Genomic DNA, 20,306 nt, shown 5'->3' with positions numbered 1-20,306 from the left:
TCTGTTACTAACTAGTCAAACCTTTGTTTTCTTGTGTGTTCTAGATAAAAGCCATCATGGCTTTGGCTGCAGCTATCCTTTTGCTAATGATTATCAGTAAGTATTTTTTGGATCACTGTTTCTTCGACTATTGTGTTTTGTAAGGCTTGGGGTTTGATTTGGTTTTGATTTTTTTTTTCAGAGACATAGTCTCACTCTGTAGCCCAGGCTATCCTAAATGTCATTGTGTAGCTCAGGTTGGCCTCTGGCTAGGGTATTATGTTAAAATCAATTTAATTCCTTTCAAATTTAGTAAACCTAATGTGTGAAATGTCAACATTGAATAATGGCATGATTTGAATAAGGACCAATCTTTACGTAGAATTTGTCAATCTCTGAAAAATGCTTTTTAAATGTATAACCTTCTGTGTGATTATGCACATGTACATTTCTATGGGGAGTCTATATCTTTTGTTGGATTCTCCCTCTCCGCCCCTCAGCCACACCCCAGACACAGCACAGGACTCACCTGGGTTTTTAGTTTTTTTTGGGGGGGTTGGAGGTTTTGGGTTGTGGGTTTTTGTTGTTGTTTTGGTTTTTTTTTTTTTTTTTTTTGGTTTTTTTTGTTTTGGATAAATCTGGTAAGTGTTCTACTTAGGAACAAAATACAATTTTCTGTTTATTGTTGTATTCGAGAGACAAACTCAGTTAATTTCTCCAGATGATTTTATATGTATGCATATAGATTTGAACTTAATTTTAGTTCTAAAAGTATAAGTCATTCTCTGGTTTTCCTTAATATTCTTTTCAAAGTCATATCATGTTTTTATAAGTACCTTTCTTCATGGTCTCTTATGTTTACAGAGATTTTATGAAAGGTCTTTAAAAAAATCAATTGAAATTTTTTTATAAGACTAGTTTTTGAACTTATAAAACCTATAAAGAAATACAATCTAGTCTCATTGCCTAGGCTGTTGTGTGTTCGTTTTCTAGTTGAAGTATATGTGTATCCCCTGTGTTAATGCTCATGTTACCTCCATAGTCTTGACTCCCTTGACCCACAGGTTTCTAGCTGGGGTCAAATGGAAATCTGCCTTTTTATTTCAGCTTTCATTACATAACTAATGTATTTTTTTGTAGACGTCGTGGTCCACACATTTGTTGACTTTATGGTTTGAAATGGACCTTAAGGATAGTCTAGAAATGCTGTCCCATTACTAAGTGTCAGCTGGCTGTGAGACACCTTGACAGAACGTATGTAGGCTAGGTACTGTGTTCATGGATGAGCTACAGTGCTATTAGCCTTGACTTCATAGTAAATTTTAAATTAATGGTATCTATTAAATATGATGTCTTTTAACAGAAATACTTAAAACAAGATTATGTATTAATTTATTTAGTGTAGTATCCAGAGGCTCATGGGAATGTAACCCTGTATTGTTCCTAGGAGTTCAGTAGTCACTAGTTTAGTGTTCATGATAACTTCATAAACAGATAACAAGGTGGATACCATGCAAAATGCAGACTAACATAAAAGGACCATAAGGTCCCTGTACTCATTGTATTAATATAACTAGTATAATATTTTATGCTTTATTTCCCTGTATTATTAAATGTTAATCATATGTTAGAAGCTATGAGCTATTGTTTTGTCATGGTTTATTTGCTCAAGAGGCCAGTGTTAGAAACCTGGGTTGTTTTATGATATCTTTGCATTCTTATTTCATAGTTGTTATTTTAGATCAGAGTCTGGCCCTCATTTCCTCTTCAGTGGCCAAAACCTACACTTAGAGTTATGCTTCTAACTCAGCTGTGATATGGTTCTGATTTTGATGCATTCTTTTTCTTTTTTTTCTTTTTTCTTTTCTTTTCTTTTTTTTCTTTTTTTTTTTTCCTTTCTTTCTTTCTTTTTTTTTTTTTTTTTACTTTTTTCTCTTACAGTTCTTATAGTTGTGAAATACCGTACTTGAGTTGATGACAGAGATCCTCATTAAACAAGATCTGGGACAATAATATTTAAAGATTGCTGCATAATTTAAATGAAACCTATGTATATAACTTACAAATTTTCTTTCTCAAGAAACTAAAAGGCAAGTACCAATTCAAATTGGAACATTGAGAATACCTGATTATCATCTTTCCAACTAACAAAATGTGTTTTGAATTATTATATTTGATGCAAAAATACTCTATTTTGCTTTATTCCAAGGATCTAATTTGAAACTAGATACTTGCCAGTTTGTTATTTGTATATATAGTTAAACACTGATGAGAACATTCCATACTTGTGTTTTAGTGGCATTAAAAACATTGCACTGAAGTGATCAATCGCTGATCAGGAGGCCTAGGTAGAGAGTCCTGACTGCGGAGAGAGATGTCCAACCACCCTATCAGTATCTGCAAGGATGTCATTCTTTTTATATTGCGGTTGCTTTGCAGGCATTTCCACATTTATGGATTAACAAAAGCTAAGCCTTGTAAATGTTTCTGCCTTCAGCTCTACCTGAAAACATTCCAGTAAACCTATTCTGACTGTATAAGAAAATATGTGATAATTTTTTGGTATTTGGATTTTGAAAATGGAAAATCTAAACAGTGTGAAAATCATAATATGGGACCATAAAACTGGAGATAATAAAATGATTAGAGAATGTCATTGGAGTGTTTGAAAATGAGCAATATGTAGCTCGCAGTCTCGGTCTAGTTGGTTGTCAGTTAAGCTACAATAAAAAGGGACTAATTCTGACGCGAGTGAGTGAAATCTGCAGGTAATTTTTTCTTGAGTTAATTTTTTGTTAGTGGTTTTCCCTCTTTAGTTTTAACTAACCCTGTGCCAGAAGTGCTGAAGTTAGCACAGCCTTGTGCTTCTGATGCTGGGTTCTTGTGTTCTTCGACACTTTTGAGGAGATATAGATGTTGCAAGGGTTCAAACAGCTAGTGGCCGTAAGTAGCCGACTGTCAGGAGCATAGTGACCTCACATAATCACCACGATTGGCAGCAGCCTGCTCTTATAACAAGATGTGTTCATTGTAAACAATGTCGGTCTCTTAATATTGTTTAAACAAGTCAAAGTGAAGATACCTTCTGATGTGCAGGGAAAAGGCAGAGACTGCAGGAATTTGTCCACACGGACATCTCAAGCTAGAGATAGATGTCACACAGGGGTGGTCATTATTTGGTGGTGGGACAGGGGAGGGACAGGGGAGGCAATGGTCCTTTGTAATAGATATTACTTTTTGTGGTCATTTTAATTCAAAATGTGTAAAACAAGTTGGATGTTTATTTAATTCTACAATGGTTAATACTAACAGACAAAATGTTTACAATGGAAAGAAATTTGAAAAGGTGGAAGCAAGATTAAGTGATGTCCTAGACATTTGCAAGGTCTAATGTAATTGCTGGAGTTTACAGTCTGTTGCATACTATGGAAAACTGACTCTGGCTTTTTCACTCCACTTGTCAGTTCCTGTGCACAGCTTCAGAACTGATGGTACATCCTTTTGAAAAAGATTGACCTAGGATTGGTGTCAGTCCCAGCAGCTGGTGGTTCAGGGATGGAGGTGTTTACTTGAGTCAGCAGAGCTGACTGCCATATGTCTGTCTTGTAACTACACACACCGGTCATCAGCTCCACTGCTTGGTGTGGAAGTTCGCTTTCACAGCGTCTGTTAGTGACGATGAAGTGTAGGGTTTTCTTAAAATGACTCCAGATTTCCAGTCTTCTTTTAATAAAGTATTCCACTTTTAAATAAACAGTTATAAAACATAGAATAATAAAATTAATTTTAAAACATTAAGTATAAAACATTTATATTATTTAACTACTTATATATGTAGTTGTTTGTATTTGAATTTATCGCTTCTGAGGAAGCCCTGTTGGCATGGGACTGAGGATTTTACAGCAGTGATGGCTTCAATCCTAGTTTATCACTTTGTCCCTTCTGATCTTACATAATCCTGAGATCTTAAAAAGACATTAGTGTAAAACGCTGGAAATGTGGGTGTTTCTACAGTAAGAAGCTGAGAAGATGTGTGATAGCTCACACCTGTAATCTCCCCTCTATGAACACTGAAGTAGGAAGGTTTCCCTGATTTTGAAACCATCCTGGGCTTTATGGTGTGACTAGCCTGGGCTATAGAATAAGAAACTGTCTCAAAAAAAAAAAAAAAAAAAAACAAGCAAACAAACCAGAAGAAAAACCATTGTCAGATTGATGCCAGGCCTGCCTTCATTCCCTCCTTAATCATTCTTTTTCTCATTCAGCTCAGATCATCCTGCACTTGAAAAAATGAAGTTTTACCACCATCAAAACTATCATTATTTAACAACAGTGAAGATCAACAGAAAAATTCAAGTAGCTTTGCTAATGTTAGTTGATGCCCAGTGAAATCAGGTCACTACTGCCGTGCCTGATGCGTGCCCTTGTGGTTTGCCTGTAACAGAAGCCTCTTCCCTTGCAGCAGTTTGTGATGAATGGGTTCCTTCTCCATCATAACCCAGTGTTGCTGTTGCCTGTGGTCTTTTGATTCCTTTGTCCTAACAAAACCCATTGGGAATTTTCCTCAAATTTTATAAACTGGGAAATTTATTGATTAAAAGAAAGTCCAGTACTGATGATGGAACACTGTTTTAAAATGGAGAAAAGATAGTACACATCAGGTGCAGAGGTGCCTGTGATGGTGTTCCTGTAGACTGTTGATTAACTTCTGTCCTGGGCTCTGTGCTAGAAAGTAATGGTGGTGTATTGATAGGAGGAACTAGCACCTTTCTGTTCTGTATGGCATGTGGGTGCCCTGTAAATGCAAATGCACACCTAGGGTGAGGCTCAGATGTGGCAAGAGTCTGACCTCCGTCCTTGCCACTTAGCACCTGTTTTGTGTCCTGTCGGCACTGTAGCCCAAACAGACTTGTATTTATTTTATGTCTAGAAAATATGCAAAAAGTTTTTTCAGTGTTGAAAACAAATGTCATTAGATGTTCTTAGTTGTATTGAGTCAGAGTGTTACTAAGTTAGGGACTGGACTACTAATCAGATTTTGTGTTTTCACATAAAAATGTTATTGGAGTCAGTTTTACTTTTCTGTGAGTGATAGTAAGAACATGAGTCAGTCTAAACACATTGGTGGGGAAAGGTTGCCAAATAACAGCATAAAGACAATGGTTCAAAAGAAGCAGAAAGGGCCATCTTAGTCCATAAAATGTGCCCTCCCTTAGACTGACGGGGTCTGAGTCTATCTTGTGTATCTTGGGTTTTTGGTTGGTTGGTTGGTTGGTTGGTTATTTGGTTGGTTGTTTTGGTTTTGGTTTTTTTGAGACACACTCTCACTATGTGACCCCAGACTGTCCTCAAATACACAGAGAGCTATTGGTTTCCCAAGTGCTAGGATTAGAAACGTGTGCCACCATACCCTGCAGCCTTTTTCTTTTTGATCAAAGAAAGGATCCTTGGGCTCAAGTTATCCTCAGAAGTAGCTAAGACTATATGTAGGCACTAGCATGTGCAGATGGACCTTCTTTTTAAACCTACTATTAGTCTTACTTGGATATTTATTTTCATATGTCAAGCAGAATAAGGTGTGGATCACACTTTTATTCTGGCTCTTATTTTATTTTACAAGGCTACTTAGAACAAGTTAGCAGGAATGAGAAGAGAAACATTGCAGGTCCAGTTGGTATAAGGGTAAGCTTAAGCTGATAAAGCAAGGACCATACCATGTTGTGTCTCTCAGCTCCACATTCCTGTGTGTGTGTGGCTGTGCCCAAGAAGTCACACCGTGCTGGTGTATAAGTGAGGGCTGATTTCTAGTGTGAGCTGGGAGTGACATGATTGAGGTTGGTGAACCTAGAGATTAAAGGGTTCTTAAAATTGAATATAGAAAAATTCTGGTTTTATGGTGTAACATTAGGTTCTTTTCACTTGAAAAGATTATGAAATAAAATCACATCTTAAAGCTGTAAATTGTATATGTCTGAGAATTTAGTAAAATGTCAGATCAATCTATAAGAAAATTCAAACATTGTTTTTATATCTTAGTTGTATGTCATTACTTTAGATCCCACATACCCTAATTTAACCATTTCGGCAAGTGCCTTTGACATAAGGAGTATTATGGGAGATGAGCAAATGTAGGTGTCACACCCCATTTCCTGGCTTCCCAATTTCTCATGACAGTATATGTTTTACAGTGCTACAAAGTTCAGTCCTTTGTGTTCATGTGAGATTGTATTGTAGCCTTTCCGTAGTAAACAGCAAAATAAATGGTTTTGCAGAAAATGAAAAGTAAGCACTGTGGCTTGTTCAGTGTGTTACCTATTGACCTAACTTCAAAGCAAAGCACCTATACAAGCAACCCAATTTCATTGCTTCCTGTTTCTAGTAAAGTATATGAATGAAAATAGAACCTATCTAGAAAGAATGTCTCAATGTCCCACACCACGTCAGCTGCAGAGAAGTGATGGAGATACTCTTGCTTATCCTCGTTAGTGTCCATTTCAAAGAACAGAGGAGAGCGCCCACTTAATTTTAATACTTCAGTTCTAACCTGAGCTGGGCATGGTAGTTTATATGTTCATAATCCCAGCACTCCAGAAGTGGAGACGGACGATCTAGATGTAGTTCAAGGACAGGGACAACTGCATAGCTTGAGGTCTGCCTGGCTGCCTGGGCACACACACACACACACACACACACACACACATATATGTTCCCAACAAGAACAACTGGCACCTGTCCCTCAGCTGTGCAGTGCTGTCCTTTACAAACAGCCTGAAGAGTGACCATTGTCTCCAGCCTTCCTTCATACCCTAAATGTCATCTCTTTACTGTTCCAAAGAGAGTAATAAAGTGCTGTGGTCAGTAATAGAGATAGGAAACACTCTAAATACATCCTAAAAATGACACTATTTAATATAATCTAATATTTCACCTTATGGGGGAGCAAGTGCCGAAGGCCAGGTCTTCCATAATGTAAGTCACACATAGACGTGCCCTGCTATGGTAAGCACTGCTGGGCAGCATTCATTCTACTTTTCTGCTGTAGGTTCTTGAAGGAAGGTAGTGCATTCAGTGGCTGTTTCAGTGGACCAGATCTCACTGAAGCATGTATATAAAGAGATGCACATGAAGCCTATGAGTAAATAATACTGAACTTGGGAGGATGTGCTAGACTGATCCTAGTAACACAAAGGCTTGCTATTCACGCTATTTAAAAATTGGGCCAGAGAGTTTGTTCATTAGGCAAAAGTGCTTGCCCTGCAAGTGTGAGGACCTGAATTCACATCCCTAGGACTCACATGAAAAGCAGGCATGGCTGCATGTACTGTAACCCCTGCATTGGGGTACATGGGTACCCCAAATGTACAAAGGTCTATGCTCACTAGCCTGCCACCCTAGACATAAGGATCATCTTCAAGTTTATTGAGAGACCTGTCTCAAAACAATAAGGTAGAATACTAGTGGAAGACACCTGAGGTTTTGCTCAGATCAGCGTGTACACATGCAACCATACACTGACATGCTGGTACCACACAAATAAACAACCTCCTCATCTTCATCCAATTATCCTGTCACTTTCTACCCAAAACTTCGCACTGTGTGGAGCTTTCTGTTTATTCTCTTAAAGTATTCAGTCAAGCTTTATGTACAAAACCACCAAATCTTAGTTTCATGAAGGTCACCAGTGACCTCTGTGCTGATAAATCCAGAGCTTCCTGTTCTGCCTTTATGTTTGCATATCAGCGTGTGATACAGGTTGTGACTGTTTCTGAAAGTACTTTGAATTTTACTGGTTGGTACTCATCTCCCACCTCTTAACATTCTAATAACACCCATGGATTCAACTCTTGCTCCTCTCTGCACATATCCCCTTTGTAACCTTACCTAATATCACAGAACATCTTTGTTCTAACATATCACAAGTTTCTCTCTCCTCTTGAAGTTGGACTCATGGAGTTACCCATTTGGCATCTTTCCTTATTGCACATTTCCAATTGCACATGCCCGAAGTGTAATTCTCATGCAGAGTGTGCTGGCACGTGCCCATAATCTCAAGGTTACCTTCAGTGTGTCAATTCTCTGTACCTCTTTGTTCTAACTCTTCTAACATTTTACACAAGCTAATTATTTATTTAAGCTCCTTATCTCCCCCCATTCCAAAAGTAACCTTCACATAAAAGGATTTTTGTCTCTAGTTCACTAATCTCTCCCAAATCATTCACTGTAACAGCAGTAATGGCTGACTGAATGGCTCATTATCCTGAAGATACAAAGGATGGCCATAATTTTGAAAATGATGTACTACAGGAACTAAATTAACTTTTAGAGTATGCCAGTAATAGGATAAAAGATGTGACCTCTGTGATTCAGAAAGTCATAGAAAAAGGCAGAAGTAAAAAATGCATGAAGGCAACGCAGGTCAGCTACAAGGGAAATAAAATAACTTGGGAGAGGGTGCAGAAGTATCTTAGTAAGATAACCTAGCCTGCAAGCATGAGGATCCAAGTTTAATTCCCAGTATCCATGAAAAAAGCCAGGAAAAGTGAGTACTTAGGACTCAGCATTGCAATGACAAGTGGATCCCCACAGCTCACTGTCCCTTCAGCCTGGCCCAAAGAAACCATGTCTGAAGGCAATAACTTGGAGAGCAAAAAAGAAAAACACCCAGTGTGCACACACATCAAGTACATGCACACCACACGGTGCACTTTAGAAACTTTAGTTAGGAAGCAAACTGCAACATGCACATTAAGCCCTTCGTGGAAGCAGCTGGGGACAGGATTGCTTGAGAAAGTCGTGTAAGAGAGGGTTCAGGAAGCTACCACAAACATCAGAACTAAATGGGAAGGGTGCAGATTGGATCTTTAAAATTACTGAGAATAATAAAGTGTTCTAAAACTAGTAGAAGAGACTTTCATGTTTTCCTCTGAGTGAAGCTTCAATTTCGAGAAAAATCATCCAAGATAAAAAGATTTTTTTCAAATACATGTAGCTCAGTGGAAGAGCACTAACTGGCCACGTGTGAGACCCTGAGTCTCAACATCAGAGAGAAAATCCCATAAGCACTAAGGCTACCTATGAGAATACAGACATGAAACTTGAAATCTTCACTGTCTGTAGACAGCACATCACTAGACTACCATCTATAGAGCTTTCAGACTGTGGAACATCATACACATGACTACAAAAAGGAAATAGGAAACATTCTGTCTCTTTCCTTGGAAAAATAACTTGAAAATTGATAGCTACAGGAAAAGGGAGATTAAAACTGAGTTAAAATCAGTTCATTCCATTGAAAACCCTTTGATGAATTCTCATTGTACATATGGTAAAAACTAGCCTTTCAGTCTTGTGTACCTCAGCGGTTGTCAGCTCTCCTGTTAGCTTTCACCTCACCCAACATACACTTTAATAATGGAACAGTGGGGCTTAAAGAAGTGACAAGAATGGGATCTAGGGACATGGCAGGTGAAACTGAAACCTAAAGTGGAGGCAAGACCAGACCCCTCAGGCTGCAGCGCCCAGGCTGATCAGCTGCTCATAGCAATTGCAAATTCTCTCGGTGCCTGTTCTGTTGTCAGTAGAGATGAGGAATAGCTAACTCTATCTCCTAATGGAGACATGCCATTCATTCACAGATTCGTTTCCTTACATTCTATCTTTTGTTTTTGTGCTGCTAAGGCTTGAACCCCAGATCTTATACATTCTAAACATGGTACCACTTCTGTATGGATTCCTGGCTCTGAGAAAATCACAGAAATTAAAATGGGGAGGACTTTGCTCAAAAAGCAAGGAGAAAGACCTTAAGGTGCTAATATAAGCCATTTTCTTTATTAATTATTAGTTACAAATTATACCAGGCTCATCATTAACAATCCCCAGGGAAACCTAAAACCACAATAAAGTATGACCTCGTATCCTAGTATACATTAGTATGAAAGCAACAACATGTTAGTGAGACACTGAAGGAATTAAGCCTTTGTATCCTGATAATGGGAATGATAAAAGCAATTATGAAGAACAGAACACTAGATCAATTTTCATAAAATTAAAAATAGAATCACCATATGATACAATTTGTGTGGCTATTCCTTCTGAATTAAAATATTTCTTTTGGGGGCTGTAGAGATAGCTCGGTGCTTAAGAACAATTGCTGCTCTTCCAGAAGACTCGGGTTCAATTCCCAGCATCCACATAGTGGCTCACAACCATCTGTAACTCCAGATCAGATGCTATCTCGGGGCATCTCCAGGCATGTATATGGTACACATACACATGCAAGCAAAACACTCATACACATAAAACTAAGATGTCCCCTCTGGGAGGGAGTAAGGAGGCTCATAAGACCAAAGAAGCTCCTGAAACAAAAGAGGCTCAGCAATGTCATAAGGTTCATAGGGCCCTGCCCAAGGTTATATGAACATGACTGGCTGCAGAGAGGAGTCAAAAGTGGAGCCTCTTGTAAGCAGGGCATGGGAACTCCAGGGATGCAACATTCCCAATTCATCATCATGCGGGGAAAGGATGAGTCACCCATGTAAGCCATCCTAAAACATTTGTTGGTTTGTCAGGCTACACTTAAATAAAATCATTTTTGCTTAGTCAACAGTGTTCTATCTGGTGCAAGTAGACATCTGTTCACATCTCTCCAGGAAAAGTCTCTGTCTCTCTGTCTCTCTGTCTCTCCCTCTCTCTCTCTCTCTTTCTCTCTCTCTCTCTCTCTCTCTCTCTCTCTCTCTCTCTCTCTCCCTCCCTCCCTCCCTCCCTCCCTCCCTCCCTCTATCTCTCTCTCTCACTCACACACACACACACACACACACAATTCTACTTTGGGTGGATTAAAGCAAACTGAGCCAAGTATGGTGGTAGACAGCTATAGCTCTCCCAGTACCCAGGATTCTGAGTCAGAAGGAGCAAAGCTCTAGGCTAGTGTGAGCTATACAGCAAGGTCCTAGATGATAAAGAGAATAATAAAAAATTAAAAATTAAAAAAAAAAAAAAACTCTTCCAGAGGTCCTAAGTTCAATTCCCAGCAGCCACATGGTGGCTAATAACCATTTGTAATGGGATCTGACCCCCTCTTCTGATGTGCACGAAAACAGAGCATGCGTATACATAAAATAAATAATAAATCTAAAAGAAAGGAAAGAAAGAGACCTGAAAACAACGATGGGAAGACATGTATATAACCACACTCACAGCGGTATGCCACTGCCAAGGAGTGGAAGCTCAGGAAGGTCCACTGACGAGTGAGTGGGTCAAAAACAAGGATTTTACATACTGAGACATTATCCGGGAACTCTAACACATAACCACGTGATGTATCTTGAGGAGTTTATGTAAGGTGCTATAAGGCAGGTGTAAGAAGGAAAACACACAAGACCAAAGTTCTATGAGCAGAACACTGTGGCTACTAATGACTGGTGTGAGGGTTGATTCAGGCGGGCACAGAATTTCAGTTCTGAAGGATGGTATTTAGGAAAATGGATGGTAGTGATGGCAATGCCAGAAAGTTGTACATTTCATGGTTAAAATGATAATCTTGTCAGTTCCACCATAGTTAAAAGTAATAATTGTTTAAAGCTTTTATTTTATTTTATTTGTATGACTGTTTTGCCTGCATGTACATGTGTAGCATGTTCATTCCTGATGCCCTCAAAGGGAGGAGGCATTGGATCCCCTGAGCAGGAGTTATGGATAGTTGTGAGCCACCATCTGGGTGCTGGGAACTTAACCTGAATTCTCTGCAAGGGCAGTAACTGCTCTTAGCTTCTGTGCCATCTCTCCAGCCTCAACAAGATTTTCAATGGATTAACAGGAGCAATTATCATTGTAAATAGAGGAATTTTTTTTAAAAAATTACTTATAATGAAATAAATAAATTTTAGAATTTATCAATCTTTTTTTTTAATTTTTTGAAGATTTATTTATTTATGTAAATGAGTACACTGTAGCTGTCTTCAGACACAGAAGAGGGCAGCAGATCCCTTTACAGACGGTTGTGAGCCACCATGTGGTTGCTGGGATTTGAACTCAGGACCTTTGGAAGAGCAGTCAGTGCTCCTAACAGCTGAGCCATCTCTCCAGCCCAGAATTTATCAATCTTAAAAACAAATTACAAGAACTTTTTGTGCCTTTTAAATATATATAGGTATTCATCATCAGAACATTGATAATGCCACACACACCTTATTTCACCTTTTGTATTTGTTCTTCCTGTCTTTGACTTGGTGATGAATACATGTAACATGAAAACTGTAGATCAGCCTGTATTCTGTGCTTCTTCTATTGAAATCTCGGGGTGAGTGATTGGGTCATGAATAGAAGTTGCAGAAATAAGAACAGCTGTGATAAGCCAATAGGTTTTCTGATTTGTATGATTATCAATACCTTTTTCTGTGTTTGAGGCAAATGCTGCTCCTGCTGGAAAGTATGGTTTCCTGTGGGCTGTCAACCCCTGCTGTTGACATGTTGTTCATGTGTGCACATGGAACAGGTGTCAATAAACAAAGAGCACGTGTTCTGACGGCAGTGTACAGCACACAGAGTTCTATTGGATCCACAGAGAGGGAAGCTGGACAAGACACAAGATCAAGTGCATCTTGCAAGCAGAAGTGTGAGACAGACATGTGTATTCTTCTTCTCACACACTGCTCCACTATCACAGTAAATTTCACATGCAAACCACAGGTTAAAAGAGCAATTATTGAGAATTCAAGACAGTGACAGAGCTGTTAACACTCCTCCCTACCCAGCAATACAAAGAACTGGAGCAGCTTTTTGTGAGTCTACACTTTTCATATGACACTGAAAGCAGAGCTGTTCTTCTGAGGCTCTCTAGAAGCATTTAAAGATTTTCAACATGAATGCTAAAAGACAGGCTCCACCCAGAGCTAAGCAGTGTCATGCTAACCTCTTACAATTGGGTACGCTTACACCTATAATCCCAGCTATGGGATGTTGAGGCAGGAATGCTGTTTCAAGTTTGAGACTATCCTGGGCTACATAATTAGTCCATGTTTCAAAGAACCAATACCAGTTAAAAAAATTGTTCAAAGTGGATAAAGCACCCCAATTTAAAACCTGAAATGGGGGCAGTGTAGTGAGATGGCTCAGTAACTAACAACAAAAGAAAACAATCCCAAGTGCCAATCAATAAGTGAGCTAATGAAATGAACAGATAGTTCTCTAAAGGAGGAATGCAACAGCCAACTGCTTTGGTTATTATTTGAATGTTCCACATTCTTAGCCACTAGAAAATGCAAATTGAAATCCCTTTGGGATTCCATTTGGTTCAGAATGTCTAATATCAAGAAAACAAATACTAGATAGAGTATAGGGAAGAACTTTATTCACTGCTGATCGGAGTATAAATTATAAGTGAAGCCTTATGGAAATCTGTATGAAGCTTTCAGAAAACAAAGCTACCATATGGCTGAACTATACCATACTCCTGAACTTCAGAGAACTCTGTATCCCCACCACAGAGATACCTGTACATCCATGTTGATTGGTGAATTATTCACATTGCAAGGCAATACATCCAAGCTATGTGTTCATCAATTAAAGAACAGATAATTAAACATGGTATACAGACACAATTGAATTATGCTCAACTGTCAAACAAAATTATGGAATTACCAGGGAAACAGACAGATCTGGAAAGTCTTACATTGTGGGGTAAGGCAAATTCAGGGGGAAAAAATAGATACCTTTTTGCACATAGTCTAACTTTGAATGTTTGTGTGTATCTAAATAATGGAGAGAGTGGATACAGGTTAAGAAACTATATGTCTTAGATAGGGTTACCATTGTTGTAAAGAGACACCATGACCAAGGCAACTCTTATAATGGACAATATTTAATTGGGGCTGGCTTACAGGTTCTGAGGTTCAGTCCATTAGCATAATGGCAGGAAGCATGGCAGCTTCCAGGCAGGTATGGTGCTGGAGGAGCTGAATTCTGTATCTTGTTCTGAAGGCAAACAGTAGACTGGCTTCCAGGCAATTAGGAAGAGGATTTCAGAGTCCACCCCCATAGTGACACACTTCCTCCAACAAGTTCACACCTCCTAATAGTGTCACTCCCTGGGTCAAGCGTATTCAAACCACCACAGTAGGTAAGAGACCACAGAAGGGAATGAGATGTTGAGGAAAGGAAGGGGTGGACAAAGGGATCCATGTAACATGAAAATGGGAAGGGAGCTAATGGATGGAAAGAGGAAAGGAGGGAGAGAAGTGAGAGAAACAAAAGTCTGTTTGAAAAATGCTAAGATGAAACAACATTTGCATACTTCTGACCCTTTGTTGTGCTGATGGTTCTCAGGTACCAACCTAGTCAGTTTGCAGCCTCTGGTTAGTAGGTGAATGCTTGACTTGCCTTTGTATCCTGTTGTGTTAGTTGTCCTAATAGTCAAAAAAGCATATGGGTCTGGTTCCCTACTCTCTATTCAGTCATGTGATCCGTCAGGACCATGTTCTAGCATCTCTGCCAGGCATGCCTTTCAAGTCTCCCTTCTCCTTTTTCCACTTTACTTTTTCTGTGGATCAAGAATGAGGAATGGTGGTGGTTGTTCTTAATGTCAAACTGAGGGAAAAGTTCTTCTGCATTTCCACTCTCCTCCTCTGACATGTCTTCCTATCTTACTAGCCCTTTACTCTATGATTTGTGCTTTTATCCCCTTAACATTGTACATGGTCACTGTGACGTGCAAGATCAGTGAAATATGTTTGTGCTTGGATCTTAGTCCTCGGCTGGAAGCACTAAAGGACGAGCTCTACAGGGTGGTATCCACACTCTTTTTAAAGTGGCTCAGCAAGGAGGTGGGAGATTGTTAGGCGCCAGCCCTAGGGTGTGGCTCTCTGGGACTCTGAGCAGCAAATAGCTACCAAAGATGGAGTTCAAGCATTTTCAACTGGCAGAGCTGCTCATATGACATGAGTCTGGCTCAAGGCAATGTCCATTTTACTTTCAAGGATCCCTCTATGTTTGTGATGCAGAAACGAATCACCTCTGCTAGAACACTCTGAATGTGGTACTTAGTGGAGCCTCCTGATGAACTCTATCCACATTTTCCCTTTAGTAGGACAAGCAAGTTAGGATGGATGGTGGGATAAGGGGTGGGAAAAGACAACAAAAGGAAAAGATAATCGCCTTTAATCTCAGCACTCAGGAGGCAGGGGAATCCCTGAGTTTGAGACCAACCTGGTCTACAAAACAAGTTTAGTTTTAAATACATAGCTCCTAAAGGGTATCTCTGGTCTGACAGATTTATGGGAAGAATACTATGTCATATGTCAAGATAATTATAGTTATCCTGGTGTTTGAGAGACTTTTCTTGAGGAGACACAATACAGACACACATGCACACACATATACATATGCACATACATATACACACATACACAAACACATGTACATGTACATGTACTCATGCACACACACATACACACATGCACATTGTTATGCTTTGTATATGCTCAGTCCAGGAAGTGGCACTGTTAGAAGGTGTGGCCCCGTTGGAGTAGGTGTGTCACTGTGGGTACTGGCTTTAAGACCCTCATCCCAGCTGCCTGGAAGCCATTATTCTCCTAGCAGCCTTCAGATGAAGATGTAGAACGCTCAGCTCTCCTGAACCACGCCTGCCTGGACGATGCCACTCTCCAACCTCAGGTAAAGAACTCACAACGGACAAAAGCAATGATTGCAGCAGAGTCCAATTTGGCAAACCTGTGAGTTTTTATAGGTCTGTGGGGAGTTGCATACAGGAGCACAGAAGACTCAAAAGCATCATCAAAATGCCTGACACCCATGATGACACAAAGAGCTGCAGTTCTCAGCATAGCATGGCTGAGATACCTCTGTGTCTTCTCTCAGCGGTTGCTGAAGGTGGTTTAAAAGCTACTGGGCCTGCCAGACTCTTCCAATTTTCAGCTTTTCCAGGCATGTGACATTTGCTTACCTCCTGAGTCCCATGTGCCACCTCCTTACCCTTAGAGGGAGTGTTTTGGTTTAGAGAAAACTGTCAGGCAGAGAACACATCCTTTCTGAGTTATATATTCTCCTTCTGATGTGGAGGGCAATGGTTACCTAGCAACCTTTCTATTACTCCCTGCAAAGCAGCTAATCAACGTCTGCCCGTTTACTGTGACTGAGTGCAGTAACCAATTGTTTACTGACTGTATGTGCACAATGGATTTCATTGACTTCAGATGAAATATGAGAAACTTGAAGGCATTACCAAGCCTGAGAGTAATATGCTATCTTCCTTTTCTGTGTCTTCTGGAAATAAATCCTATTTGTCTGATGGGTGTGTACTTCTCACAAGGCCAAGTTGGTATTAATTGGTACCAGAAGATGCCCCGTGTGTAAAAGAATGAAGGCCTGGAAATAATTAGACCAAAAAAGGGCAAAGTTTGATGAAAACCTGGCCAGATCCTTTTATCCCCATGACTCCTCCTTACTCCACCCTCCCTATTCACAAGCTGAGCCAGTGCTGAATGAGAAGCAGGCCTCGGAAGCCTAAGGTTGCCTGGAGACCTTGTGCCTGAGCAAACTCCAGGCCTTTCCAGCGTAGTGTTTACATTTGAAGACCGTGCGTTTGCTTAAGAGCTGCTCTTCTCTCCTTTTACCCTTTTCCAAACTAAATCAATTTTCAAGGCAGCTCATTCTAGAGCCACCAACTTGTGTATTCCAAGAATGTGGCCAGCACACTTTGTGTTCTGCTCCCTCCTTTCTCTGCCACCTCTTCCTGCCCCACCCCCACCCTCCAGGTCTATCACCATCAACAACAACGGGTTTTTTTTTTTTTTTTTTTTTGAGTGCTGAAGGAATGGTGTACTTTATTTACATATCCCAGTGACCCTTACTTTGTTTGAAACAGTCTAGTTAGGATAATTAATTTATTAAACAAGCCCGCTGATTTATAATCAGAGGGTGGATATTTTGATTTTATTTTTTTGACAAGATCTTGTTGTACAGCTCAAATGCCCTCCTTCCTTCACCTCCCAGAGAGCTGGGATCACAGGCATGCCCCATGCCCCATGGTTCACATGGTGAATTTTAAATACTTTATCTCAACATTTGAAAGTTAAGTCAGTGGCAGATTGGCACCCATAGGATGTTTTTCAGTGTGTGGAGACATATTTGGTCCTCATAGCTGCCTGTGGTGGGATTGCTGTTGGTATCTAAGTGGTCAAGCCTTTAACTTCCTACCATGCTACTGTAGGGATGGGAGCCACATGCCACTAGGGAAACCTTCACTTCCCGTTGAGGGTTACATGACATCAAACTAAATCATCAGAAACATGTTTCAAAGCACTGAGGGAACACGGCCAAGTACTTTTTAACCTCTGTCACACAAAGAATGGAGAGTGGAGGGTTTAGCACCATAAAAATATCTTCTTAAAAAATAGAAAGTTATTGACTCAGTGGGCAGTGTCTTCTTTTTACAAGGGAACTAGGAAATTTTCATTCTTTTATGTCTTGACCTTTAACCTCCAGTGTTGCTGACTGACCCTAAATTGAACCTGTTTATACTCTTTTAACCAAAAGCCTCATGTTGCTTTCTCCAACTGAGGGACTTCTTCCAGATTGCAAAAAAAAGGGGGGGAGGGGTTGAAGGAAAAGTTTAAATTTCTCTATTTTAAGCAAATAGCAAACTCCAACACTACCACTAAGCGTTTTCTTTCATTTCTGATATTTAACCTCATATCCCATGCAATTTTATCAGTTGATTGTTTTCCTTACTCTCTACCTTTTCTTCAACAGTGCCAATTTTTCCCTTACTTTACTAAACCCTTGACACCCTGTCCCTGTCCGCACTGTGCCACCCCCCCCCCCATATTGTTCGTCTGCACCAACCCCTGTAGACAGAGCCCACTCCTTGACAACTTTCATACTTGGCTTTCTTCAGGTCCACTGTCAACTGGACCCAGACAATTTGGCTTAGTCTTCTATGTGCCTAAGGTTGCCTGGAGATGTATTAATGCCAGGAACAAATTCCAGGCCTTTTCAAGCCTATTGTTTATGTGTGAAGACTACTCGTTTTGCTTAAGAGCTGCTCCTTCTCTCTCTTCACCCTTTTCCAAACTAATCAGCTTTCAAGGCCTCTAGTTCTAGAGCCACTGAGTACTCAAGAATGAGGCCAGCCCATTTTGCATTCTGAACAGCGGCCCTATCCTCCTTGAAGGGGAGCTTATAAAGAGAGAAGATAGCCTTTCCAGAGGCAAGCAGCTAAATTGCTAACCCAGCTACTTTTCAGAATTGGATGGTTTCTTCTCTCTTTGTTTCGTAAAAAGGATGGGTGGGAGGTCATCCACTTAATGACTTCCCTTGAGTCAGAGTCAGACGTGTTTTTGTGAACAAGTTGTCTCTTGCTAAGGGCTCTCTGGTCTATAGCCCTCAGCATCTCCATCCTCTGTCCATTTTCCCATACTGTATATTGGTTCTGAAAAAAATTTGTGCTCTATCCTTTATTAATTGGATTCACAAGTAGCAAAGAGATTGTTACCTCCCTTTTGCATTTAACTTATGATTGTAGTTGATACTGCAAAGTAAATATTAAGTCCTTGTATCTTCCAGCGGAATTGTTTGTAAACATGCTACAGATGTGTCTGAAGGCAGAAGCATGACTTAACAATGAAAAGCTTAAATACTGACATAGTTTTCTATTTTCCCCATAGATTTTGCTTTCCATAAATAAGTATTTGAAGTAAGACCTAAATATTACCACTCATGCAAAGCAAAGTCTTCTTCCTTTACATTCAAGAATTAAGCATTACCATTTGGCTTTGGCCTGTCTGTCCTTCACATGGGTTCTTAGAATTGCTTCCACTTAGAAGTTGGTTATCTTGTGTCCAAATGGCTGTGTTTGTTCCATGTTTGCCTTCATAGCACCAATGTTCTGCATATGACCATTGTTCCAGTAATTCTAACTCTCTAATTAAAGTTTTAAAAAAATCTAATTGGATTGCATCTGATATTTCTCTTGTGTTTATCTGTGTGTGTATTTGTGGGAGTGGGATGCATGTGTGCATACTTGTGGAGACAAAGGGCAGCCTCTGGGACCAGGTCTCTCGCTGGCCTGGAACTCGCCCTTTGTGTGTTTTTGGTCTTGGAAAGGGGATAAAGGAACTTTCTGACCTATGATAGACCCAACTTATCAAGAAGAAAAAACACTCAAAGACCAAATTTCAGTGGAGCTGTTGACTCGCCTCTGTGGTGCCACATTTCCGTATCTCTTAATTTCTCTGTGATGTCCTTGTAATACATTGAGAGTTATCTTTTTCAATGCTTTTATGCTGGTCTTTTTTTTTTTTTTTTTTTTTTTTAGTGGTGTCATTTTTTCCCCCCTTAGGGTTTCAAGTATTTCTTCTAAGATGTCAATTATGATTTCCTTCTATGGTTTGTGGCATATTATTGTTTAGAGATAGAAGGTAATGAGTTTGGGCAACATCGATCAGAGCATCACTCAGACTCATCAGAGATGCTTCTTCTTGCAATGGATGGGAATGAACACAGAGACCCATAGCTGGGTAGAGAGCGAGAGACTGCAGCACTCGGTCCTGAACAGCATGGCTTCACTAACTCCTCCCCGCAGGGCACAGGGGTCTAGGTGGAAGAGGAGGCAGAAAGAGTGTAAAAGCAAGAGGTACTAGATGACTCCAAGCAAACAGTGTCTTCAGACACAATAGGGCTGATGCACACGTGAACTCACGGAGACTTAGTCATCAGATACAAGACCTGCACAAAATCCCAGCAGAGAAGACACAAAGCCCCACCCCTAACCATGAAGCTATTGGCACTTGATATCTATCTGCTGGGAGAGGGAAAGTCAGTTTTCTCCAGTGGAATGTTGTTGAGTATATCAATCACACTCCCGTGCAGGGCGCATACTCAGGAATAGTTGGCCAACACAAAGTGGACTTCATGTTTTACTGTGTTCATTGTTCTTCCTATGGTTTGCTGTTTTAGTCTATTTGGTTCAGGGTTTGTTTTGGTTGTTAGTTTTTTTTTTTTTTTTTTTTTTTTTTTTTGCTTGTTTTTAGGAAAAACATGAATTGGGTAGAATCTTAGGGGACTTATAGAAGGGGAAAGAATATGGTCAAAATATATAAAAGGGTTTTTTTTTTAAGGTTTATTTATTTTATATATAAGTACACTGTGGCTGTCTTCAGATACACCAGAAGAGGGCATCAGATCTCATTACATATAGTTGTGAGCCACCATGTGGTTGCTGGGATTTGAACTCAGGACCTTGGAAAGGGTAGTCAGTGCTCTTAACTGCTAAGCCATCTGTCCAGTCCATAAAAACTTTTAAAAATAAATTT

At 39.9% G+C, this 20,306-nt stretch overlaps 1 protein-coding gene across 3 annotated transcripts in view; it reads left to right on the top strand.

Moving 5' to 3' along the window:
* The window catches only part of VAMP4 (vesicle associated membrane protein 4), a 28,902-nt gene extending 22,682 nt beyond the window's left edge, over positions 1-6,220 (top strand). The window contains exons 7-9 of one of the 3 annotated variants that reach the window (XR_013975119.1): positions 45-96; positions 1,921-2,069; positions 4,245-6,220. Coding sequence is in view for 2 of the 3 variants with exons in the window: in XM_080920912.1 (XP_080777038.1) it covers positions 45-96; positions 4,245-4,273 (81 nt within the window). In the remaining variant the exon portion in view is untranslated. Of the gene's footprint in view, positions 1-44; positions 97-1,920; positions 3,036-4,244 lie in introns of those variants that run through there. The other 2 variants (XM_080920912.1, XM_080920911.1) reach the window with 2 other exon arrangements.
* Positions 6,221-20,306: the final 14,086 nt, after the last annotated feature.

The sequence above is a fragment of the Micromys minutus genome (assembly GCF_963924665.1).
Source record: "Micromys minutus genome assembly, chromosome: 1".
NCBI lineage: Eukaryota > Metazoa > Chordata > Mammalia > Rodentia > Muridae > Micromys > Micromys minutus.
The sequence above is the reverse complement of the archived record's forward strand: the minus strand, read 5'-3'. Positions and strand labels throughout refer to the sequence as shown.